Here is a 27115-nt window from a genome sequence, read left to right as displayed (position 1 = left end):
CCCCCCGCACGCCGGAAACCACGCAGAGCGAAACGCAGATCCGGAAGTGCGTTCGTCTAGCCTCTCCGTCTCTATGGTGGGGAGGGCGGGAGGAAGGGGCGGGCTGCGCGTGCGCGTGGCGCGGCTTCCCGAGTGGTTGGCGGCAGCGGCCATTTTGTGGCGCTCCGGATCCCCCCCCTTTCTGCCCCCTCGGTTCTCGTCCTGGTCCTGCCAGGGCCTGGCGGGGACGCGGCACCCCCACCCCACCCCCCCGGGCTCCCCCAGCTTTCCTCCTCGCGCGTCGGAGCCTCCCTTGTTCCTCCTCCTCCTCCTCCCGCGCCGCGTCCAGGGCCCGTCTATGAGTGGCCGTCCCCACCGCGATGGAAGACGACGGGCAGCCCAGGACGCTGTGAGTAGGGCGGGGTGAGGTGTTGCGGTGGGGTGCGGTGCGGTGGGCGCCCGGGCAGATGGATCCGAGGCGGGGAGGGGGCTGACAGGCGGCAGCCCCCGCTCGGAGCAAGGAGAGGATCCACCGAGGAGAAGCGGGTGGGTTCAGGGAGGGGAAGCCGGAGCGTGAGGAGGGGACTCGGGTGCAGCTCGCTCGTTGGAGTGGGGTTGAGAGCATGGGACTGGGGGGGGGGGAGAGAGAGAAACGGGTCTCCGAGGTGAGTCCGAGCAGTGGGGGCGGGGGGTACTTCAGGTGGCAGAGCTTGCGAATCACAGGCCGCTTAATGCACGGGAGGGTTTGCCTTGGATTTCTCCAGATGCACGTTTCTTCCCCCCCCCCCAAATCCGGATCTCAAAACTCTGCACGGGGGCTTGTTTTTGAGCGTTGAGAATCTGAATGGGGGGGGGGAATGTGCACCTAGAGAGCGGCAAACCCAAGGCCAAACCCTCCCGTGCATAAATGGCCCTAATCTCCCCCCAAAAAACCGACCTGGGATTTTTATTTTTCAAACCTTTTCGTAGTGCACATTAGAATTGAAGGGACACGACGTGGGTTGTGTGGCGCTAAAAGTAGGGCTGCAGGAATCCTTTCGCCTCTGGAAGATTGTGGATGCAGTCTTTAGACCTGCATCGCACCAGCTTTGATTGGTTCTAGAGCTAAATATGTTGGTATTCATAGGACCTGGGTGTTTGGTCCTGAAGAGTTCGCAGTTTTCCTTTTAATGGGATGAGATATAATTCAGGTCCTTTAGTGTCTTTAGAGTCACTGGAAAAGACAGTCATGCTAGCAAATTTGAGGGCAGCAGGAAAAGAGGAAGAGCCAACAAGAGATGGATGGACTCCATAAAGGAAGCCACAGCCTTCAGTTTGCAAGACCTGAGCAAGGCTGTCAAAGATAGGACATTTCGGAGGACATTGATTCATAGGGTCGCCATGAGTCGGAAGTGACTTGACGGCACTTAACACACACACAGAGTTTCCTTGAGATCAGTTTCTTCTGTGTGATCCATAATACTAGGGATATTGTATTCTGCTAGTAGGCAAGTTCTGGGACATATTTAAAAGATTTGGGATCCCATTGGGCATCTCAGAGAGACTAGACTCTTCAGTATTAACTTTATTATATATTCTGCTTTTCAGATGACAGTTCTCTCTCAAAGTGCCTCATATCAATTTAAGAGAAGGCCCATGTATAATGCCCCCATAAAAATCTGAAAATGGTGGTAAGCATTAGAGATTTAATAAAATTAGAGAGACCCCAGAGGAGAGTGGTAGATGCAGACTTAAACAGAATATGAGAGAATTTAAAGATGGGGAGACCTGATGGAAGATGTATGTATTCAATGTGAGAGTATAAGGATTAAATTCAGAGTACAAGGATGAAAAACTGTAGCGAGTGAAAGCAAGGTGATTTGCAAAGTAGACAGGAAGAGACAATAGAGAATGTTTTAAAGTTGAAAGTATGGTCCCTAAAGAGATCCCAAATCCTGATTGTGATACAAAATTGATGTTCGTAGGTGAAGTATTTACTGAATATTGAAGGCTGAGATAATATATGAACAATATGTTTGCTGTACTGGTGCAGACCGAACCCTTCTTTTTGCAGAACATTTGCTACTTCCCTTCAAAATGGTGTTTACTTTTAACAGAGGGGACTAGTGTGGTAACATCACGAATATGAGTAACAGACACTTCTTGAGTGTCTGTACATAATGTCTGTACATAACATCACTACTTCTGTGACTAACACAGAACATGCTTCCGACATTTATATGTCAGATGCTGACAGAGTAGCTGCATTTTTAGCATTATGTACATTTATTTCAGTTGATGAATTCAGGACTGGGCAGAGCATTCAGTGCTGTTGACCATGTTGGAAATACTGGCAGAATCAAGTAATTAAAACATTCCAAATAGCAGTGTATGGAATGTGCATCTTAATCTTACGAAAATGTACATGTGAAAATAGTGAACACTTGCATTTATTCTGCAGTACTAATGAAATTTTGTGCTGTAATGTCAGAAACTGAGATAGCTTTTTAAAGATGTTGAACTTACGTTTAGTCTTAAAAATCATAAAGAATTAAAAATTGAAGTTGCTTATTTGTTCAGACCTTTAGTATTTTACCACCGTATTTTCAAAAGACTCTGTATCTGGGAGGAGGGGATTGGTATAAAAATAGGCATTGACTGTTCAGGATTATGACTAGAGCCTCTGTCTGGGTTGAACAAAATATACCCCAGAGAAGGTGGGGGGTTAACAACGTGGCTCAGTGGAAGAGCCTTTGCTTAGAATGCTGAATGTCCCAGGTTCAATCTCTGGCGTCTCCAGTTAAAAGGACCAGGCAGTAGGTGACGTGAAAGACATCTGCTTGACTCCTCAGACAGCCACTCCTGTCTAAGTAGACGGTACTGACCTTGATGGACCAATGGCCTGATTCTGTATAAGACATATGTGTTCATGTCACCCACTCCTGCCCTGGATTATGCCCTTGAAAATGAAAGATTTAACGTACAAGCTTTTTGGCAGCTTTTAGGAAAGAGCTTTAAAACAAAGTCTGTGGGATGAAAACAAATTTGTTTTTATAGAATCAGAAAGAGTTGGGAATATAATTCCCCTCACTTCTATAAAGATGACTCAGCTTTTTGTGATTCATTAGAATCATTTTGGATATTTTCCTCCCAATGCCTTCCCCGGTTCACAAAAGTTATAATTTAAACATGGCTCTTGCCTTGCCTCCTGGTTGTACATTTGAAACCAGCTTTTCCCTGGATCTCTGAATCTTTAAGAAGGGATACTGGCTGACTCAAAAATTCAAATTACCGTAGAAGTGTTGCTTTTTCTGACAGAATAGGAAAGAGAAATGACAGTGTGAACAGTGGAACTAAATGTGGCTGGCATGCAGCTGACAAATGTCCATTGTGTTTAGTCTCTTATTTAGGTTTTTTTTTAAAGCATAAGAATTAAAGTCTATGAGAAGATCAAATGTGTGTATGTATGCCCCTAAGTACTTCGCTGGTGAAAATGTAGCCATTTAGAACTTTTTTCTCTTGCTTTGAAACTAAGAATGAGAGAGAAATTCAGCAACATTGAAGTTGTTTAAATATTACCACTCATTATCTTTGCAGTGCACTCAGTGATGTTATTGCTTTCTGATTCATAGGGCTTGTTCCAATTGCAAACCAGGGCTGGAAAAGTTCTCAGCATCCTGCTTCATTTTATGTCTTACTCTCTAAGGCTGCAATCCTATTCATGTATACTTGTGAGTAGTACCCATTTAATTTTAGAGGGACTTAGTTTTGAGTAAACATGCATAAGATTGGGTTGCACAGTATTAGAAAACACATATGTATGTCCACGTGCTCTCTTCTGGCAGACTGAGGGAGTTGAGATTCGCAGTTTTCATAGCACTGTGATGTGACTCTTGAAAGTACGCAGCATTGCTATAGGTAGTCAGCTCATTTTGTTTCTGTGCTTTAAGAAAGTGCACACGATTGCCGTAGTGCTATACCTATATTGCCCTGACCTGGATGGCCCAGGCTAGCCTGATCTCGTCAGATCTCAGAAGCTAAGCAGGGTCAGCCCTGGTTAGTATTTGGATGGGGGACCACCAAGGAATACCAGGGTTGCTGTGCAGAGGAAGGCACTGGCAAACCACCTCTGTTAGTCTCTTGCCATGAAAACCCCAAAAGGGGTCGCCATAAGTCGGCTGCGACTTGACAGCATTTTACACACACACATACCTATATTAAGGGGACAAAGTACAGCACTAAACTAGTTGTATGGTGATTTACACCTCATTCTACTTATCTTCCACTATATTACAAACTGTTGAAACATTTCCACCATCTTCTTGGCCATCTAGGACTCACGTTTCATTGACAAAAGAAGATTAGAGCCCCAAACTGTTAAAATGTTAGTATATTTTAGTAGGCTTTGTAGTTCTTCTATTGGTATTGGTGCTTTTTACTCCAACTGTAAGAGGGTCAAAGTTCTGAAAATCTGGACTGAAGAAATGATAACCAAAACTACTCTTTTCATGGGGGCTTAAAATTTGATAGTAGGACATATGAATTCTAAATACTTGGATGAAGATAGAAAATTGCCATTTAAGATTTACTTTGCTTTAAAGAAGCTGGTATTTAGGTCACCATGTAGTTATAAAATTGTGCTGCTATAGTATCACAGGGCCAGGAAGTTAACCCTTAATGCAGGATTTTCCATTATCTGAAACTTATACCTTACTGCCCACCTCATCCATTGCCATGGATAACAGGTGGAGCAGAAGAGTCCAAGGTACATCATGCCAGAGGTGTCTGAAGAACAGTTCAGTAGTTCAATAAAATATAGAAGGGGTCCCCAGCCTTTTTTAATCTGGGGGCACCTTTAGAATTTTAAGAGGGGGGTAGTGAGTATTACCCCAAAAGTGACTGCTGTAGGAGCCAGAGGCAATCTCAGAATGGCTGAAGGCAGAAGTGATGCATTCTCATTTTGCAAAAGAATTGCAGAAGGGGAATAAAAACAAATGAAGGTAAGCCCAAGTGGGGAAGGAGGAGAGAGGAAAAGAATGGGGAATAAAAAGAAAGGAAACCCCAAAGGGGAGGAAGAAGGACAAGAGGGAATAAAAAGAAGGAATGCCTAAAGGAGCAATGGAACTATAAGCCCGCATGCTTACCAGTCCTCCTAATACTCCAGTGGTTATGGCTGCCATTGCAGCTGTGGAAAAACTTTTCATTTGAATGAGGATAGCCAATAATAAGTCCTGCCTTACAATGGCCCCGCCGCTTTCTGAAAAGCTTGGCTTGTCCCAGTTGGTGCTATTGTGGGAAACCCTGGAATATATTCTGAATTTTTTAAAATTGGGTTAGCGGCTCCTTCCATCATGAGAGCAAAAGGTATGTAAGCAGTACAAGGTTAGGAACAATCAATACGGTGATGGGGAGGGGATAGTTAAAATTATTTTGTAGTTTCTCAAGAGAGCTTATAATATTTTGCAGATGTTACAGTTTCCCTCTGAAATTCTAAGATTTGCCAGATGTTAACTGTAACTGTTGAAGATGTTCTTTCTTCAGCTGAAACTTTTTTTTATACCCTTGACACACTTTGTTTGTTGAACAAACTTTTGCAGCACAATTTATATGGGAGAAGAATTGTCTGTATATTGAAGGTAAACGCTTGGTATTTTTTTTACTGGGCATAAATTGTGAGTCAGACAGTAAATATAGCAGCCAGCACTTGGGCACAGAATCCTCTGTCAGCTACAGAGAGAGATGTTTGGGAGTGGGTTGTAGATGGTTGTAAGCTTGCAGTACGATCCTAGTGTGTTCATTCGGAAGTAAGTCTCTGTGAGTTCAGTAGGTCTTTGTGAAATGGAGATATGCACAGGGACTGCAGCCTTCGTTAATTTTATTGGCTGAATTATTTTCTTTTGTTTTACTGAGCTTATTTAAATGGTTCATCTATATGCAGCAACAGTACCTAGTATTGGAACCTATATATATGTAAAATATAAACTATTTGTTATCTATCTAGGTTTCTATACTATGCCTGTCAATGCAGCATAAGTGATGTCACATGAATTAGGGAGACAGCCTATAGAGGTATGATATATGCCTTTATTTCCTTACTTATGGTTGTACCAAATTTTTAAAAAGTTGGTATAGGAAATAGCTTGGGGAAAAATGTGTTTTGTAGATGTACTCACTTTGCTTCAGTTACTGTATTGAAGTGCTCTTTGACCTTTAAGGTGTTCATTGCAAAATAACTTTCCCAGTTGTAATTTTTTTAACAAAGCAAATAAGTAAATAATGCACTTCTGTAGGCTGCTTTCCCAGTTATTTTCCTAGTTGAAATGTCACTTCTTGTATAAGGGCCTGCAATTCCCCCCCACCGAAATATCTTCCACTTTTTGGCGATGAGATATTCTAGACCTATTCTTCACTATGGGATTTATTTTTAAAATATCAAATCATACAAGGAATAGTTATTCTAAAATAACCTCAAAGCGATGCAACGCTTAGGAAAAAGTACTATATAAATAGTAAAACTACTTCATCTTACAGGAAGGAGAAAAGAGTAGGCAGATGCAGGCAGTGAGCTTTGAGCTACTGGCATCTAGTTTAGATAATTTACTGGAGTATTGCACATGATAGTCTGCATGCCTGGTCAGATTGACCTCTGAAGAGGCTCATATGTTACCCTTCCCTACCTTCTATTTAGCTGAGGCCCAAGACCCATATTTTAGCCCTTTTCCCCTTATAGAACAACCAACTTGAAGGAGGGGACATGGAGGGTGACTTCTCCCCCTGTTGTTGTCCCCCCAGTGCTGGTATTCAGCAGTTACTGCCTCTGAACATGGAGGTTCCATGACCAGCATGGTTAATAGCCATTGCTGTGGAGATGCCTTCTGTGCTGTGGGTGAGAAGTCTGAGGACTGAATCTTCACATTAGACAACTTCACAAACCTGCAGAAAACAGTGTTACGGAAGTAAGGCTTGCAGTCGGCCTGCAAGTATGTTCAGCCTCCAGTGTGTACATTAGTAGACGAAACAAGGTTGGAACCAGTTATGCTGATGACTAGAACCATAACACATACCTGAGATGCAGGCACCATGATGACCTCAGTTGCTAGTTCAGTCAACCTAGTTCCCAATTTTATGGTGTTCCTGTGGTTGGTCTGTCTTGGAAGACCCTGGGTCCTACAGAACTGATAGCAGACTCAATTTCTAGATGTGGCTAAGCCATTTGCTGTTGACTTCACCACCTTAACGCTAGTGATGCTCATCACTTCCACCATGGGTTCTTTGCCTGAGTCGAGACGGGCCTGGATAGCTCATTATAGCCTAGATGTGTAAAATAATTTGTTTCTTCTCAAATAGGGCCTTCCTTACTGGACTGTTGATCAACTAACCAATGAAATATGCTCTGATTCTTTAATTAGCCCAACATTGTCTATTCTTTTTCAGATGTATTATTTTATTCTGTTGTATGCTTAGGTAAAAAACGTAATCGTGAGTGATTACAACGTCTGAAATAATTGTAAGCCCAATACAGTATAGTTCATCTTTGCATAATATGTTATTGTTCCATGTATTGTAATAGGTTTGGCAGTGGGAAATTTTAAAACCTCTGGAGATAAGTGATGGAAAAATATTTCCAGTTTGGCAGCCATGACTATACTGTCGCCATTTTAAAATAATTTAAAATGAGCGCGGTGCTCGTTTTCTCCTGCAAGCCTTTTCAAGTGACAGAACAGTCATGCATGTGTATACGTGTTTGTGCACAGCCATTTCAGCACAAGATAAGGTGCAGGAGTGGGACAAGAACTCCATGTTGTGGGCCTAGTCAGGATTGGGACCTCATGACATTTTTAAATGGCGGCAGTATCCTCATAGTCATGAGGGCACATCTGTCATACCTAGTTTGGTTCTCAGTTTCTAAGATAGTTTCAGTACTAGAGCAGAGATATTTTTTCTGAATATACAAAGAATGTATTATGCGTACTTGTTAATTTTGTGCTCATTGAAAGAGAGTGAGCTAGAGTGAATGCATGCACATAAATGTTGATAGCAAAGGCTGTGCTTGTCAAGCAGAAGTTATTTGGTACTGTTGAAATAGATCATGGTCTAATTTGGGTGAGACACCAAACAACTTTCTTGGCTTGATGAATATTTGGATGTTTGTTAATGGTCTTTGGAAGCCTTTATTTACAGTAAGATGTTTTGCTTAAAATGAGACTAATGAGAGCCAGCGTGGTGTAATGGTTAAGACTAACAGACTCTCATCCGGAGAACCAGATTGGATTTCTCACTCTTCCACATGCAGCCTGCTGGGTGACCTTGGGCTAGTTACAATTCTCTCAGAACTCTTAGCCTCATCTACCTCACAAGGTGCCTGTTGTGAGGGGGGGAGGTGATTGTAAATTGCTTTGAGACTCCTTTTGGTAGTGAAGGTATAAAGACCAGCTCTTCTGATTATAGTTGTGTTGAAAGAGAGGTCTGTTTCATGGACTGATGTTTTTAGAAATTTGAGCTTGCAGGAACTTCATATATTGGGTTATTCTGGGCCAGTGCAAATAACAGTGAAGAACTCAAGAGTGGATTGCCCCCTCCTCCACTGACAGAATTGCTTTTTCTCACTTTAAGTCAGGGGTGGGGAACCTTTTCTCCCCCAAGGGCCATTTGGATATTTATAACATCATTCGCGGGCCATACAAAATTATCAACTTAAAAATTAGCCGACCAAGCCCCAAGCAGGCAGCTGCCCCAGATGACACCCCCCCCGGGCGGCAAGCAGGCAGCATCCAATTGGTGGCGCACTCACCCACCTGGTAGCACAGGATGGTCTGTTGCATCAGCCGAGCATAGCCGTCCAGCCGCACGCCAGAGTTGCTCCTGCTCTGCACGGTCGGGGCCAGATTCTACAGCCAGCTCCTGCTACCTCCACCTGCAGGGATGAAATGAGGACACACTGGCTAAGAACTCCCCCCCTGCGCGTATTCTGGCCCTGCCCCCTTTAACCCCTCCATTGTCACCACTTCCGCCCCCAGCCCTCTTGTAGTACAGAGGGAATATGTTTCTCCATGGCCCTGGTGGGAAAGGTTTAACACAGTTTCTTGGGCAGTCCTAGCAGTTCCATAGCTAATGACTCTTCTGCAAGGGGGAAAGAAGGTTCCTTTTCTCGGCAAAACAAACTCACATCTGCCTCGAATAGAGGCTATTCCTGTCTGCGGGAGAGGGTGGGTCACCAGTCTTAGATCCTTCTGAGCTAGAGATCTGCCAGGACCCACGAAGGGCCAGACCAAATGATTTTGTGGGCCTTAAATGGCCCCCGGGCCTGACGTTCCCCACCCTGCTTTAAGTTAAGGAATACTTGACATCACTATTGAATACTGTTAATGCTAAACATTAAGATTTGCTAACCAGTTTCAAATCCCGGTTCAAGGAAACCTTGGTTATTAATCACTCTTAACACTGGTGCTTGTGGATACTTTAACACAGGGGTGGGGAACGTCAGGCCCGGGGGCCGTTTTAAGGCCAGTGAAATCATTTAGTCTGGCCCTTCGTGGGTCCTGGCAGATCTCTAGCTCATAAGGATCTAAGACTGGTGATCCGCACCCACCCGCGGACAGGAAAAGCCTCTATTCAAGGCAGATGTGTGTTTGTTTTGCCGATAAAAGGAACCTTCCCCCCCCTTGCAGAACAGTCGTTAGCTATGGAGCTGCTAGGACCGCCCAAGAAACTGTTAACCCTTTCCCACCCGAGCCATGGAGAAACATATTGGTCGGCTAGTTTTTAAGTTGATAATTTTGTATGATGATATTATAAATATCCAAATGGCACTTGGTGGAAAAAAGGTTCCCCACCCCTGCTTTAACAGCTATTGTGGGGATCATTCTAAGCAGGGAAGGCTGTGGGGGCTAAAATAAAACACAATGGATACTATAGGTTCATCAAGAGGTATGGTTAATGATATTTATTTAATTAAAATAATTTTACCCTGCCTTTTCTCTTGGCTCAATGTAGCTTACACGTAATAATTAAGACCTAAAAAACTAAAACCAAATAAAATAAAAACCTGGAAGATGCCTGCTGGTCATACCCATCAGAAGCCCAGACAAACAAACAAGGCTTGGAATGCCTTGTCTCCTGAAGATCTCCAGTGACGTGGCTCCCCTAACCTCATCAGGGAGCTGGTTTCACAGAATGTGAGCCATGATGGAAAAGGCCCAAATTGTGGTCAGTGCCGGGCGGCCATCCTAAGTGAGGGAACAATCTGCGGGTGCCTAAAGACCATAGTTGGTGCATAGGAACATGTAAAGAGACGGTCCTTCAGATATGTGGGCCCCAGGTCCTGAAAAGCTTTAAAGTTTAGAGTTGGAAGCAAGCTGTCAGATAACCTAGCTGTTTCAAAACGGGCAATATATGCTCCCTTCAGGTGGCCCCAACAGTAATTGGGCTGCTGCATTCTGGACAGACTGTGGATTCCAGGTTGTCTTCAAGGGCACCCCAATACAGAGCAAGTTACAGTAATCCCACCATGAAGTTACAACAGCCAGGAGCCAAGTGGCCAGATCAGCTGAGTCTAAGGGTCTGATTAGACTGTAAGTTAAATGTGTGTACAGCAGGAAGAAACACCAACCTGGGACTATCACCAACATGTGACCTGGGACTCATTTTAAAAATAGGGGGCCAAATTGGCTCCTGAGTGCAGTGGCAGGGAGGGGCTTTAGCATTCCTTCCCTTCCATTCTGTATGCTCTCACTAGAAGAAAATGGCTGTGTGGGGGGGCCTGCTTGTTCCACTACTAGTCTCCTGGGCAGACGTGTGGAACCGGTAGTAGGACAAACGGGGAGGGGCATCATTTTTTTCCAGCAAGTGTGTGAGCTGGGATGGATGTAAAGTTGTGGGTCGTACATTAAATGTGAATTGGAGTGGGGTTTCCCCCAACCCAGCTCACATTTAAAGTATCATGTAATCAGACCCTAAGAAAGCAGAGAGTTGGTGAACCAGATACAGTTGATAGAAGGGACTCTTGGCCACTGCATCAGCCTGTTTTTCAATCAGCAAGGCTGGATCTGTGAGCACCCCCAAGCTCTTAACCTGCTCTGAAAAAAAGTCAAACTCATCATTCCATCTGGGGCAAGAGGATCCAATTCCTCTAGATTCTCTTCCCGACCAGCATTACTTCTGTCTTGTGTGTATCAAACACCAGCCTGTGGTTCCTTTGGCTTTTCTGGACAAGATTTATGCTCTGAAATGAATGAATTCTTCAAATTATACTTCAGGGTTTGTACCTAGCTGTATTCATCTTCAATGGTACCGTGTTTCAGTTCAGCTGGATATTTTAAAGAACTGGACATCATAGATGATTGGCTTATATGTATTTAACTTTGAAAAATTCTAAAAAGGAAAATGCTTTGAAAACTCATGTGATTATTTTTTAAAAATTGCTGCCACAATCCAGGTAACTTTGTTAGGAATGCCCAGTGTTGTCATAAAAATATAATACAAAGGTATGTCCAAGGATTTATGATCAGGTAGTGGGACATAGTCCCGTGGCGCAGAGTGGTAAGCTGCAGTACTGCAGTCAAAAGCTCTGCTCACGACCTGAGTTCGATCCCGACAGAAGTCATTTTCGGGTAGCTGGCTCAAGGTTGACTCAGCCTTCCATCCTTCGGAAGTTGGTAAAATGAGTACCCAGCTTGCTGGAGGTAAAGGGAAGATGACAGGGGAAGGCACTGGCAAACCACCCTGTAAACAAAGTCTGCCTAGTAAACGTCGGGATGTGATGTCACCCCATGGGTCAGGAATGACCCGATGCTTGCACAGGGAACCTTTACCATTACCTTTAGTGGGACATAAGAGTTCTTGAGAGTAGTGACCATTGTGTTGCATCACAAACTGCCTTTGATATTCTCACAAATGTCTCTATATAATTTTTCACTTGAAATTAATACACGGCTAAATTTGGAATTGCAGTAATGTACATACTGGAAGATTCTGAGGATTTCAGAAAAACTCTGGTGGGAAATATCAGAATAGCGTTTATGTTCAGAAATGACTCACAGTAGCTCAGAAATGGTTGATGCTTCTAGTAAATAGTCTGGAGATACAGGAGCAAGTTGTGATTTCGCATTTTTTCCTGAATTTGGATACAGATCCTGGGAGTGTGTTTGTTCTATGTAAACATACATCACTTTTTCTGTGCATTAACCCCCAGAGGCCCACCTATAGAACCTCTTTAAATTCCTCTAGTTTCAAAACAGTTTTGGAGTTTCTGTACAAAGGCTTTTAAAAATAGAACTGGCATAGGTATGCATATGCTACTTTCCCTTCTAATTACTCCTTTTAAAAGATCCTGTGCCAGAGGTCGAAATTACTTTTTCATTCTGAGAATTTAAGAGACAGTTTGTAGATTCTGTGGAGCAACCATAGATGGACTCTGCCTCTGTCTGAATTGGGCTCTTTCTTTCTTCAAGGGCTCAGTTCTGTATTCTATGGAAGCATATCTTTATTATTGGTCCATCCTGTATTCTTTGGATAACTGAACAGTTATGGTTCTTTGCTAACAAAAATATTGTTAATGTTTTGTATGCACTTAATAAAATCTTTGCTGTATAGACATTCTTAGAGGATAAAACTACTTAATAAGATGAACTTAAAATTTATATGCTGGTACAGTGGCCTTTGCAAGTGTTGAATGAGTGGATTAATACTACCTCTTCTTTTTCTTTAGCTATGTAGGAAATCTCTCTAGAGATGTGACAGAAGTACTTATACTTCAATTATTCAGCCAAATTGGACCCTGCAAAAGCTGTAAAATGATAACAGAGGTAAGACTTTCACAACCTAATTGATAGCAAATATTAATGCTTTTAACATCATTGGCCTACTTAACACAATTCTTTGCTAAGGTTTGCAGTGGTTAGTTTTAATTAATTGGGTAAAAGTTTTAAAGAGGGAGCTCATTTCCCCCCCAAAAAATTTTCGTTACTAATAACTTATAAAAACAGTATATGGCAGACACTATCTTATAAGAGTCCCGTTTTCTCCTATACAGGAGGGAATCTCTTTCAATATGGCTTCTCTTGTGATGTATTATATCACCTACAAACCACATATTCTTTACTGCAAAACTGTTTGTTTTATCCATATGGTGATTTATTGCGATTTAATCAGGTAATATATAGCTCATTATATTAGTCAGTGGGCAGCCCGTTCCTGAGTTCTGGGGCCAAAAGAGCTCAGGAGGTGTGCAAGTGGCTGCGCCGGCATCTGGGCTGCTTGCGCCGGTGCCTGGGCCACTTGTGCCACCAAGAGAGGTAGGGATGCCTGCATTGGGATGCTCACGCCGGCCTCCCTGTGCTGGCGCGGCAACATGGCCCTGGAACGCCAGCTTGGCCTCCCAGTGGCGTCACAACGGCGCAAATCCCTGCACCATCTTCCGGATTTTAAAAGGCTTTTTTAAGCCTTTTGGCGGCCGGAGAACTGCTTTGGAGGTGCTGCAGCAGCATGTCGGCCACGCCATCCCCCGCGCTGAAAGGCTCAGGAATGAGCTGTAAGACTTCTTTAATTGGGTGTGGTGACTGCCTTCTCTGCTAGAACAAGCTTTAAGAGTTTAGCCAACATATTGTCGATTCTTAAATGCTACAGTTGTTAGTCATATGTGCAGAACAGCACTTGTGTTTCAAATATGGCTGTTGGGTATATTTGAAGTGCAAGTGTTTCATAACATCCCTCTTATTGTATTGACAAATATTCCTTTCTTGCTTTTATTGAAATAACCAAACACTTTCTGTGATGAATAGCTTTGCAAACAGCCATTGTTGTCTAATAGACAAAATTATTGAACTTGACTTGACCCATGGGTTTTGAGAAAGTTGTTCTTATTTGGCTCCAGATCCCTAACTAGAAAATCAAAAATACCTACCTTTCTGAATAGTGTTGAAAGCAATAGGATTCGAATTATAAGCCATTTAGACAAACATCTATATAAAGAATAGAATATACAATTTGTTTTTGTTTTGTTCTTGGTAGTCCTACTAGGGTTTTGTTTTTTGGTCTAAATCTTTATATAGATCACTGAATGGTGATCTTATATCTCCAAAATGAGGCCAGTTAAAAACATAGATGGCTTTGAATAATTGAAAGCCCAAAATCAGGCCCTTTGAAATGACAAAGGTTCAAAATTGCAAGATGGAATTACTCCAAATATCTAGAAGATATTTGTCTTTGTCATTTTAGGTGTTTGTTGGTTGATTAACTGTAAGGAATCCTCTTTAAACATGACACCATAATTTCTTCGTTGTTTATAAATAGGTGGTATTAAATTTTGATGAACAAAATAAGGAAACTTACTGAGGTCCTGCAGTACATTTCAAAATAGTTTTTCGTTCTTTATAATATAGTGATTATATATTCTTGATTTCACTTCAGATTTGTATTTCTAATTAAAATGGCATTTAGAAAAGAACTCCGTCTTTTAATCAGTTGTCCTCCTAATTAGTAAGGAGCAACAGGCACATTCAGAATTCATTAGAAATAATCCAGAATCATGCTGTGGATATGCATATGATTTTCTTCTGCTGAATTGAGACCTTAAGGGAGAGATTCATATTTTCATAGTAAACATGGGGATTGTTTGCTTGTTTCTCAACAGATTCTCTTTGAAATAAATGTTTCCAGTGCATGTTAATGTGTAACATTAAGCATTTCAGCATATGAGACATTACTTACAGCATGCTCTGAAATTTTCTTGACAGCTTGCAAATATTTGTGAGCAATAACTTAGTACATTCAGCTATAAAGCTTCACGGATGTAATCAGCACCCTGGCTTTCACATTCACCTTGTAAAAGTTTGAAGCTTGGAAAAAACAGAGTTCCTTCACACACACGCTCAAAAATCTAGACCAGGGTGTCAAACGTAAGGCACAGGGGCTGGATCCTGCCCCTTGAGAGCTCTTATCCAGCCCGTGAGCCAGCCAAGGCAGCCATCCCCCCCCAGTCCTGAGATGTCAGTGATCAAAGACTCTTAAAGAAAATGCCATAAGAGTGTTATTGTGTTAAGCATGTTTGTATTTTAAGTAAAAAAAATAAAGTAAAAAAAATATCATTAATTGGCTTTGCTTAGGTCTTCTATAAAGTTTGTATCTCTGGTACCTGGCGTTAAATTTTAAGGTACACATGACCCTGCCCGACCAGGTGACATTAATGTCATGTCCGGCCCTTGTAGCAAATGAGTTCAACACCCTTGTTCTAGACTGTGGGAACAACAAATACTTTGGAGCTTGCATAGAAAACAACTGGACAGAGGGGGTTACCGCACTTTGTATTCCCAGCGATGTATTAAGAGTTTGAAAACGTTATAAAAAATACTGTTCGCAGTTTGTTTGGCCCCTTTAGCTGTGAAGACATCTTCCAACCATTTATAAGCCGTGGTATCCAAAAACACTTTTAAAGCGATGTTTTTTACAACATTTTCAAACTCTTAATACATCGCTGAGAATACAAAGTGCGGTAACCCCCAGTATTTTTTATAACGTTTTCAAACTCTTAATGCATCGGTGGAAATACAAATGCGGTAACCCCTATAGAAGATATCCAACCAGAACCCTCTTTTTCTTGTGACTGTCATGTTTGAAAGGAATGCAACAGAATAAGGAAACTAAAACCTTAATATTTGTGGTGTAATCCAGCAAGGGTGCTGTTCACCCCCAAATAACCTTTGCTGTATCTATTACTATTGGGTAATGGTTTTGAGCCTTTTATTCCTTAAACAATTAGTGTGTCGAAGTGGACTGTAGTTAGTAATATTTTTTAATAAGCATTTGTAGTAATTATTTACCTTTCTAGCTTTAAGTAATATATTTTCCTGGATTTTCTTCTCAGCAACCCGATAGCAGAAGGGTCAACTCTTCTGTTGGATTTTCTGTTTTGCAGCATACAAGCAATGACCCGTATTGCTTTGTGGAATTTTATGAACACAGGGATGCAGCTGCTGCATTAGCTGCTATGAATGGGAGAAAAATTTTGGGAAAGGTATGTTACATCAAAAAAGAATAAACGTATAATAAATGAAACGAATAGTTTAACTGTAATCCAGGGAAGACATTTGATCTCTGTAACTGGAAATTTTTTTATACCTTGTTTTTAAATGTTTCTTTCAGGAGAAAACACTTTTTTCTGTTGGCATTGAGCATTTGTTGTGTGTATGTGTTGCATTAGTTCATGCCTTCTGGAATTATACGTTGGTACTGAGTGTTTTTTCTTGCTTCCAGGAGGTCAAAGTTAATTGGGCCACCACACCAAGCAGCCAGAAAAAAGATACATCAAGTAAGTAATGTTAGGGTCCTGGAAATAGTCCACCAAAATTAGTTGTAATAGTATTATTCATCTCAAGAATGTATGCATTTTTATCTTCTTGTGTGGTTTGGGTTTTCTATTGTCGTTGAAATACAGCTCATTCTTCAGATGTCTTCCTTGCCTCAAGACTGTTTACTGTTTAACATCAGATGTAACGAGGAAATTCAAATGCTGAACTGTATTACTCCTCTCTTCACAATGATAGTTCAGGAAGGTTAAGTTATTGGATAACAGTATTGTATTTAATTGCATTATGCTTTCTCTCCTAGATCACTTCCATGTTTTTGTGGGAGATTTAAGTCCAGAAATAACAACAGATGACATCAAATCAGCATTTGCTCCTTTTGGTAAAATATCGTAAGTACCATAGCTTGTATCTTAAACCGTTAATGAAAGAAAATGTTCTTCAAGATGGTGGTTCTTTTAAAGTTAATGTTTTTCGCTTTGCTCAGATCATTGCCTGATAGCAGTGTAGCGGCTGCTTTACAGAAACCTTGTGCCCTCCCTCCCCATGTTGTCCCCCCAAAAAATGAGTCTTCTGCTTCAAACCCAGTAAAAGCTCTATGCTTTCAGCACATACTTTGAACTTTGGGCTTTTAATGTTACTGAAAAAAATGAAACAGAAAATCATGTGTAGTTTACTTGGGTCTTGGAGTTCATACAGAGGCACTTCAAAGTATTTCACATCTAATAATTATATAGGCAGCGTTTGATTGCGTCATGTAAGTTAGATAAGCGAGTTACGAAATTTAGTCGTGTGCATGTATCCTTTTCCTAAATGGTGGCATTATACTTTGTAGTCATGAATCGGGAGGGGGGGAGGGGGCCACATCAGAAGGGGTGAGATTTAAATGATATAATACTTCAGGAGCAAGCAAGTGTTTGTTGTAGTACCCAAGCATGTTAGTCCCCCACCTCCCAAAAGCCTCTCAGTAGATAGTAAAAACTTTTGATTAAATTTGCAAATGACCATTGCTTTTTAACTAAATGTTTGAAACATTGCAAGCATTCCTTTAAGCGCCAAACCATATCTGTCTTTTTTGTTGCACAATCTGGCTTAAAAAAAAATTCTTTGTTTTCTTTCACTCCTTTTAACACCCTCCCCCAAACCTGAGCATCTTGTGCTATTTTACGGGAATGTATATGTCTGTTAAAAACAAACTCTTTTTCTTTACACCCTGTGTACTTTCAAATGAAACATAAATCTTATTTTGTCTATTTTGTTTATTTTGCTTTTTTATCTCAGTGTGGTAAGTAGTACTGTTTGCTAGACAATATAAAAAGGTTTAATACAGGTTGCTGTTTCTCAATCTTTATTTATACCTGAGACCTGCAGTTTTTCTAAAGTCCAAGTCACAATTAAAAGTAATAGCATTCTGGTTATTTTGCAGAATTGCTCATAAGAATGGACAGGATCTTGAAGCTAACTGCAAGGAACTGTGCACACTGGAACTCAGTTGTAGATTTTTTTCTCATTTCTATTTATTCTTATTATACATTATTTATATATACATATTTTAGTATTTACATTTTAACATTCTATATTCAGTGCAGTTCTATATTTCCAATCATTTAACTTACTCACTAAAATTTATGTGTAAAATTTGTTGTTTTCGTACTGGTGTGCTTAGCATTGTTGTTAGTTTTATTCTCCTTTCTTAAATTTCTGAAAATGTCAATTTTTCAAAATTTACAGCTGCCCAAACTCCAAAATGATGGTAGAGAATTGACCAAGAAAAATAAAGAAATCTGTTAACAGGCCATGTATGCCTTTTAATTCCTATTTTTTTCCTCTTTTTCAATTTTTTAATATTTCATATTTTGTATCACTAGGCAGAGGGCGTTTATTTAGAAAATGCATGGTAAAAAATAGTTAGAAATGTTTCAGTTACTTATAGAACAGTAAAACCGTAGAGGGCCCTAGCCAATAGAGTAATAGAAAAGGAAACTTTGTTCCTTTAAAAAAAAAATTCAGATCTGAACATTTCAGTTATAGAAAGTGTAGGTTATGTGGATAGGTTGCATGTTTATTACATGTTATTTTTTTGTCCTACTGCTTTTTTCTAACAGGTAAAGGAGCCTTAGGGAGAGGTTAGGTATGGCTATAGCTTTAGGGTTTACTGAGTTTATAGTAGGGAAAATTATGCTCACAATACAGTGTGTGTGGTTCCTTTTAGTTTTTATTTTGAAATTTTTTAATATTTTCCTCATATAACTGTGCTTCTCTTCACAGGGACGCACGTGTAGTTAAAGATATGGCGACAGGAAAATCCAAAGGATATGGCTTTGTGTCATTTTATAACAAACTGGTAATAACAATGTCACTTTTTTTTTTACTATAAATCTGATGAGCACATTATGTATGCTAAGAAACACACTATCTCATGGCTGTTGACGTGACGAAGGCAAGGTCCAGTTCCCCTGTGTTCCGGTAGAGCTTGCTGGCTGATCTTGCTGGCTGCTGCTGCAATACTTTTATCGTCAGCCACAGATCGCAAAATGTGTGGTTTTCAAGTGAAAAAGTGCTTAATTTCATGTTCATCCCAGGTGACTGCCAAGGGGATGGGGAGCAAGAGAGAATGCCTCTTTGGCTGCCGTTTCTTCGTGTGTGTTATCCCCCCCCCCCCCCGGTAGTCTTCTTTAGTGTGTGTGTTTTATTCCTCATTGGCCACCCTGTGCTTGTGTGTGTTTTATTCCCTTTTGGCCTTCTGTGTGTGTGTGTCATCCCCCCCCCCCAACCCAGGGCTTCTTCTGTGCATTTGTTTTTATATTCCACATCCTCCTTACTCTTGTGTGTATATGTGTACTTGGCTCCGCCTCCAGTGGCAGCCATTTTATAATGGCGCCTGCCACCCTGTGTCAAAATTCCAAAGGTGCCTTGCAGGCTTGAAAGGATTGGAGGGGGGGCTGTTGACCCTCAGCAGCTGCTTTTCAGGGGCTGCAGGGGAAAGGGAAGGTCGTTAAAAATAACTTAGACAAATGTGTAGAAGCTTTGGCTCCCATCCATAGTTTGTAGATTAAATGTAACATACATATGCATAAAATACAGCTTGCATTTTGGAAACATAGAGGTGTTCTTGGTTACTGCTGGAAGTGATCCCTCCCTCTCAATCAAGCGTACAAAGGGATTTCCCAACTCTGACAGATAAGTGTTTAATGAAGACTTGCTTACATTGAGAAAATGATGTGATGGAGTGCCCATTTGAAGGAATGGATGTAAGGCCAATGCCAATTTTGAAAACAGGTTAGAAGGAGCAAGGACTGTTGCCTCTCTCTGTTTTCTTTAACCTTATCAATAGGGCCTCCTGTTCCCTGATCTGTTATGAAAGGTGTTTCCCGTCCAAATTGCCATTTCACTTCCTTCAGAAGCTGCATTCCATCCAAATGCATTATTGATAACCTTCAACTTGAGCATCTAGAACGTCTTAAATATTTCATTCCATTGCAGAGCTCATCCAGTGGGGAGGAAGGGATGTATGGAATTAATAGGCATAGGGCAGGTAGTAACCAGTTGTTGTTGTTGTTGTGTTTTTTTGCTGTTACCTTTATTTAATTTCAGTTGTTTGGACTAGTTCACTTGGTTCAAACGTTTTATCAGTTGAACATGCTATCTACTGAATGTTAATACATCTCAAGTGAGGAAGTAGATGTTTATGCATAAAGCAAGAAAGTGTGTGTGCAGAAACATTTGCTTTCTGCAGCACTCTCAAAGGCCATATGGCTGTTATGACACAGGCTGTGCATCTTATCTTATCTGTTTCCTTCTTGCTCAAATGGATTGCTCTGATGTCAGTATCAAGGCTATGCTGACGCATACTGCACAGTTTCATTCTGGTTTGCAGTCAGAGATGGTTTGTTCCAGATGGTCACTAGATGCTCACTAGATAGGAGGGAAGCATCAGAAGCCTTCAGTGTTTTCAAGAAAGTTGGGGACTATACCCACTTCTGTCTAGAGATCACAGATGACCCAGCTAGAACAGGTTTTTCAAGTCTTTTTAAAAGCCTAATGTCCGGCCCAAGCCATATAAAGTCATATATGAGCTAGAATTTCTAAAAGCTGAGAAGAACAAACCTTAGTGTGACAGAATTAGCATGACTATTGCAAAAGGAAACTTGCCTTGCTACAGTTTACAGTTGTCTTAATATATTAACTGGTATGTAGATGAGATCGATCTGGTATGGCTAGATTTTTTAAAAAACAAACTTGTGTTGCGGCCTAACAAAGTTTGACAGTTGCAGGTGGGTCCTTTTTATTAATCAAATGATTAGAATACTAAGAAAAGATTGGGCATATATTCTGATGGCATTCGTGTTTTTAATTTCTAATGTGGCCGTGTATGGCTCACTCAGAAATTGTCACCCTACTCCACATGCACTGTGGGCTGAACCTTTTTTCCCCCCCTGACAGGATGCAGAAAACGCGATTGTGCACATGGGAGGTCAGTGGTTAGGTGGTCGTCAGATAAGGACTAACTGGGCAACACGAAAACCACCAGCTCCCAAAAGTACACAAGAAAGTAAGCGACTTGATCTGGATGGGGTGTGTGTGTTGTGTTAGTTCTGTATGCTGACTGTATTTGCAGGGCCTACCATCTGTAGCTCATTGCATAACTTTAAAATAATGTCCGGAAAGTTTCAGTAATAACACTTAGCATTCGTATAATCCATTTAAAGTGTTCAAAGTACTTCATATTATCTTAATAGCCCCCTCAGAAGCTTATTATAGCCCTTTTCAGAGGTTGCATAATGCATGCACTAAGAGCCTCCCAACTGCACATGGACTATCCTGATACACAATCACTGTATAGTCTGAGCAGGGGCCACACAGGTATAGTCCACGCAAACTGGCCACTAGGTATTTCAGGGTTCTAGTTTGTGCATTCCAGAGCACACAGACATACAAAATACATGTTTAGGAAACATGTCAACCATACATGTTAGGAGGATTGGGGGTGGAGCAAGCTTCCCAATACATGTGGTTGCTGGGCTTCTGGTGCATGTGGATGTAACGTCTGAAAGGAACTTTTATATCAGGGTTATCTAGACCTTCATTCAGCAGACTTGATTGCGTTTAGAAGCGAGATTATTCTTGCATTTAACTTGGAAGATTTTTGTCAAAGATTTAGCAAGATTACTTCTGAGACCTTTTTTTGGGAGGGAGGGGTTGTGGCGCAGTGGCAGAGCATCTGCCTGGCATGCAGAAGGTCCCAGGTTCAATCCCCGGCATCTCCAATTAAAGGGACTAGGCAGGTAGGTGATGTGAACGACCCTGGAGAGCCGCTGCCAGTTTGAGTAGACAATACTGACTTTGATGGACCAAGGGTCTGATTCAGTATAAGGCAGCTTCATGTGTTCATGTGTGTTCTTCCAACACTCATTGATGACTATCGAACTGCTCAGAGCTGGATGGTTTGGTTTGTGTTCTAAGCAAGCTCTGAGCTTAAAAGAAAGAGCAGTAAAAGGAGGCACTTCTCTGTCTCTGTTTTAAATCATTTTACCATCAGCATAAATTGTATAAAAACTGCTTTAGATTAAATAGGATTTCTATATAAAGACAGAAGAGATTTTTGTTTAAAGAACGGGAATCCATTTTCCTCTGAGCTTGGCATCCCAGCTTCAGGACATCAGTCTAACTGTAGTGGATACTTGTCATAAAGTGGGAGGTGTAATGAAGTTAATAGTTTTAGACAAAACACACATACAAAATGCCTAGGAATGATTTTATTCCTAAATAAATCTTTAAGCGATGTCCAGGATGGTAATACTGGCTTGGGCATCCTTATTCAATAAGGTGTTGTTGTTTCCAGTGAGTTTGCCCTTTCGTTTTTAAAAATTGAGATAGTTGTAGTCCAGAGAACTACAGACTCGTTGATATAATAAAGCTATATGCATGCTGCCTTTAGGATACATTTGAACATTTGGGTGATAAAAAAAACTTCTAGCTAAAGAGTAAATTGGTAAAGGGCAAAGTAGATCAATGATCTAACTAAATCAGATGCATAAAGGTGCAAACACAAAATAAGTAACATATTCTGATTTACACAGACAACATATTATTGGCACCAAATCAACTAGGGACAGCAAGTCTACTAAAAAAATAGCAATTAATGTTTGGCAGAACATCAAGCAGTTATGCCAATTTGGGTGTAAATCTTCATGTTATAACTAGATAGCCAGACTGAGTCCGTCAGATATCTGAACATTTATTTTAATGCCAACCAAAATTAGAAGGCATTGGAAAAATCTGTTGGGTTTAAGATACACACCAGCTCCAACTCAGTCATTCCCTTTTCTAGAAAACGGGGTTTTTCAGTACTGATTATGGGGGATGAAAGAGAAAGTCACTTATTGAAAGCCAACTAGTGAATTCATGGCTTAAATAAGGTTTTAACTAGGGACTTACAGCCCAATCCTAACTGGGTGGGTGTGTAGTTCACCTGCAGCCGGGGATGGCGCAGCCGCGGTGCCTCCTGAACAGCTTGCTGCCGGGCGCAACAAGCCAAAAATACAATTTCAAAGGAAACCCCATGGAACCTTCCATAGCGTTCCATGAGGCTACGCCTGCCTTTTCGCATGTGTGACTTGGTGCTGAAAGGGCTCAGGGATTACATTAGTCAGCTCTGCCTCCAGGAACTCCCCCTTTGTCACTGCCATGAGCCAACGCCAGCAGGGAGTTCATGCTGGCTCCTGTTCCCTTTTGCCCCCTCCTCCCATTAGGATTGGGCGGTTAGTGACTCATAGTTTGCATTCTTATCTGTTGTACTAGACCAGCTCTCAGTATGATTAAACTAATGCACTGAAATGGTGTAATCACCATTTTAGCCTCGATGTTCTTAGGTATTGGAATACTACTTGCAGTTTTCAGACATTATGAAAGCAGATCTTTAAGTGTGTGTGTGTTATCTCGCAGACAGCACAAAACAGCTGAGATTTGAAGATGTAGTAAATCAGTCAAGCCCCAAAAACTGTACGGTCTACTGTGGAGGAATTGCCTCTGGATTGACAGGTAGGAATTAGTTACACAGATCTCATAACATTGCAGTTAATGCTGTTAAGAAGAAAGGTGACTGATGGAAAATGTGTCCTCTTGTAGATCAGCTTATGAGACAGACATTTTCACCTTTTGGACAGATAATGGAAATAAGAGTTTTTCCCGAAAAAGGTTATTCATTTGTGAGGTAAGACAATTAATGCCATTTGTTTGGAACGTTTATTCTGAAAATATTTTACTGTGTTAATTGTGCAAATTGATTTTATAAAATCTGCTATTTTTAATGAAGAGGAATTATTGAGCATTTAAATGTGGATGAGGTATAAGGTGGAATGAATTTGCTTTTTTATTCATTTTTGTGTTAAAGGCGTTTCTGCAGTTAAATTGCTATACATCTCCAGAAACTCAGGGTTCAGGTCTCTCCAGTCTCCACTGTTGATATGTAACTTGTAAGCTTGTCCAGCAAAGGGACCAGTCACTCATATTATAGAATCATCCCTATACACTGATATATAAATAAATATAAACCAATTTGGAAGACCAAATAAGGTGTTTTTAAACTGGTGATAAAATCTGTTTTCATATTGGTTTACTTCTCAGGTTTTCAACTCATGAAAGTGCAGCCCATGCTATTGTTTCAGTCAACGGAACCACAATCGAAGGACATGTTGTTAAATGCTATTGGGGTAAAGAATCACCAGATATAACTAAAAACTTCCAACAGGTAATTAGGCTATTAATTTATTTCTGTTTTTTTTTAAATAGTGATATCTTGTCCTTCCAACGAAGCTCAGAGCACGTGATGAGAAGAGTGAAAAACAAAACAACATAAATCCCTAGAGCACAGTTTATAGTAAACCGTGAAACATCTCCGTTTTGCTCATAACGGCTGGATTCAGGAATCCAGAAGGGTTCACAATTCATACTTCCATCAGTCCATCTGCAGTTTCAGATTCAGTCAGAATCAAGCAGTCTAATACCCATTTTCAGTAACAAGCTCTTTGAAACAGGCAGCTTTTGCAGGCTTTCTAGAGCCAAGGAGGGGAATGGGTACAGATTCGTTGAAGCTGTTCCATATTATAATGGAGCAGCAGCTTTGAGAGCTAGATTCCGGGCTGAGGCTAGTTGACCTACCCAGGGTTTGCCGAATCTAAACTGCTTAGTAATAAACTGCTAATCTTGGAAGCTAGTATGGTTTGACTTCTACGTGTACTGCAATGTGCGCTCTGCAGCTGCTATAGTTAAGAGCTCTTTGCGTGAGGGTTTTTTTTCTATTCCCCACTTTGATTTTTATCCGAGCTTTCCTCCAAGAAGCTCATGGCACTATACGCAATGTGTCTCTCCTGTCCCCCCTACTATGTTTAAAGCTTTTTTTTTAACTTCCAGGTTGACTACAGTCAGTGGGGTCAGTGGAGTCAAGTTTATGGGAATCCACAGCAGTATGGACAGTACGTGGCCAATGGGTGGCCAATGCCATCTTATGGAATGTATGGGCAAGCGTGGAATCAACAGGGATTTGGTGTAGAGTAAGTAGCTTGATTTTTCTCCCTAACTACTATTTATGCTTATTGTTCTCCCATGATAAGAATTCTGTGCTATGGTCTTGGTCTGTGTCTCATTTGGCATAGCTGTTGCTTTTGGTGGAGGTGAATTTAATTATTACTATTTATTAAATTATTATTATTTATTAAATATAAATTACTCTGTGAATTCTGTGTTGATTTTATCAGTCTTGTTCCTGAAGGTTTGACGAATTTGCTAAAATTTAAGCTACCTATTATCAAGTCTCTATAGACATTCATTTCTCTAGGATGTGTACACGAACATCATAATTTTAGTTCCATAAAGTATTGCTGAAGTTGAGGTGGCTGCTTGCAGAGTCACGTCCAGTCAGTTGTTGCAAAATTAGCCAGTCATGTTGATGAAAACAACAAAAAAATCAATTTTAATTTTAGGAGCCATTTTGTAAAGTCCACAAATGCATTAATGTTATCTGTAGTCTTATGCATCTTAATGTATTAATAGCAGGCCCATTGGAGTAATGCAGCTTTACATGCCTTTTAAAAGGCAGGCAGAAATGATGCCTTATCTGCTGCCTCTTGCAATTTGTTCCACCGCATGGGTTGGATCCTATCTGAATTCTGTGTGCAGAAATTACTTCCTCACCACCTCTATCCTAAAACAGCCCCAGCACCTCCCCAGATGCAGAGGGTTGCTGCAGGAGGGGGAAAATTGCCTCTCGTCTTGCACACTTAGATTAGATCTATTCCATAGGATCCAACACCATAGATGCTCTTAATAGGAAGAGTGCAGGAGCTGTCGGTGGCACTAAATGCAGTGACCGCGTCGCACGCGGGATCTGTTATGTGGAGCGCAATTTAACACACAGAACCAACTTGAACCTGCCGCCACACTGCTTTCATGTAGATGGCTGCAGAGGCAGACTAAAATGATAGGAGGCACAAGTTGTTAGTGAATAAGGTCCTCTTTTCGGGCTGAAGACCAATATCTACAACTGCGTGTTTTCTGTTATTTTTGTAGACGATACCGTTGTTTCTTCATCAGAAGTTGTATATCGAGGCATCTTAATAACCCGTTATAGAATCACAGAGTTGGAAGGGACCAACAGGGTCATCTAGTCCAACCCCCGCACAATGCAGGAAATTCACAACTACCTCCCCCACACACACCCAGTGACCCCTACTCCATTCCCAGAAGATGGCCAAGATGCCTTCCCTCTCATGATCTGCCTTAGGTCATAAAATCAGCATTGCTGACAGGTGGCCATCTAGCCTCTACTTAAAAACCTCCAAGGAAGGAGCACATAACCACCTCCTGAGGAAGCCTGTTACACCAAGGAACCGCTCTAACCGTTAGAAAATTCTTCCTAATGTCTAGACCGAAACTCTTTTGACTTTGATTTAGTTTCAACCCATTGGTTCTGGTCCGACCTTGTATGTTGTGTTCACTTTCTCTCTTTTAAACAGTCAGACACCATCTGCAGCCTGGATGAGTGGATTTGGTGCTCAGCCTGCCCAGGGACAAGCAGCTCCTGTAATACCTAATCAGGCTGGATATGGTATGGCAAGCTACCAGACGCAGTGAACTGGGGACTCTCTTTGAAAGTATGATTTCGAGATAGGCTTCAACTTCCCAGTGATATTCAGAAGACTGGACTATAGACATTGGGGAGGGGCAGGGGCTTAAAGAATATTTATTTTGAAAATTGAAAATGTTTGGAACCTTTAGCACAGCGTTTGCTTTTGGTGAAGGACACAAATGTCTTCTGGTTATGCCTTTTTAATTTTTTTGTTCATGGTGGATATGGACATGTTTTTTTTCCCCTTTATGTACAAAAATTAAAATAAAGTCAATAAAGACAACTCTGACTAAATTTTGGTATATTAGGAAGAAATGTTTAATAACATTCTTATTGCCATTCCATTATTTCGCTTTCAGTGTTTTATATCACAGCTTTTTAAGAAAAAAATTATATTAAAGTTGTTTTTAGTTGGACTCTAAAACGTAATATTTTGGTTGTGGACCAAACATTACATCATCGAAGACCGTTTTCTTCAGTAACCATAAGGCCGTCAATTCAGAAGACATAGTCATGGGAAGACCTTTATAAAAAAATAATAATAAACCACCAACAGTTTTTCTTGGTGTGTGAAGAAACTGAAGTCTAAATAGAAAGGTGGAAAGCTTAATGGAAAAGTGTTTGCATTACTTGAGCAAACGTGTGTCCACATTCATGGAGTGTAGCAAGTCTTCTCAAATCTAGTCTGCTTAGAGTGAAAAATTGCATTAAATTTTTGGCATCAAACTGCACC

General features: G+C 41.0%; 1 protein-coding gene across 4 annotated transcripts; it reads left to right on the top strand.

The window, feature by feature from the left end:
* Nucleotides 1-294: 294 nt before the first annotated feature.
* TIAL1 (TIA1 cytotoxic granule associated RNA binding protein like 1) lies at nucleotides 295-26874 on the top strand. 4 transcript variants are annotated; one of them, XM_056849636.1, is made up of 12 exons: nucleotides 295-388; nucleotides 12665-12761; nucleotides 15869-15967; nucleotides 16207-16261; nucleotides 16561-16648; nucleotides 18525-18600; nucleotides 20700-20808; nucleotides 23202-23297; nucleotides 23385-23469; nucleotides 23883-24006; nucleotides 24669-24808; nucleotides 26270-26874. In XM_056849636.1, exons 1-12 carry the CDS (start codon nucleotides 360-362, stop codon nucleotides 26385-26387), a joined length of 1116 nt encoding a protein of 371 aa, XP_056705614.1. In that variant the 5' UTR covers nucleotides 295-359; the 3' UTR covers nucleotides 26388-26874. The 4 variants fall into 4 exon arrangements, with proteins under 4 accessions (XP_056705614.1, XP_056705613.1, XP_056705615.1 ...); XM_056849635.1 differs by having other exon boundaries at nucleotides 15818-15967; XM_056849637.1 differs by lacking the exons at nucleotides 295-388; nucleotides 12665-12761; nucleotides 15869-15967; nucleotides 16207-16261 and adding an exon at nucleotides 17683-18055.
* The last annotated feature ends 241 nt before the right edge of the window (nucleotides 26875-27115 follow it).

The sequence above is a fragment of the Euleptes europaea genome, chromosome 5 (genome assembly GCF_029931775.1).
Source record: "Euleptes europaea isolate rEulEur1 chromosome 5, rEulEur1.hap1, whole genome shotgun sequence".
NCBI lineage: Eukaryota > Metazoa > Chordata > Lepidosauria > Squamata > Sphaerodactylidae > Euleptes > Euleptes europaea.
Note: the sequence above shows the minus strand (reverse complement) of the source record. Positions and strands in the feature narration are given on the sequence as shown.

Coding starts and splice junctions, on each gene's coding strand:
- TIAL1 (XM_056849635.1), top strand. CDS start 360: ATGGAAGACGACGGGCAGCCCAGGACGCT. Junction 389..12,664: donor GACGGGCAGCCCAGGACGCT/GTGAGTAGGGCG, acceptor CTTTTTCTTTAG/CTATGTAGGAAATCTCTCTA. Junction 15,968..16,206: donor GGAGAAAAATTTTGGGAAAG/GTATGTTACATC, acceptor TCTTGCTTCCAG/GAGGTCAAAGTTAATTGGGC.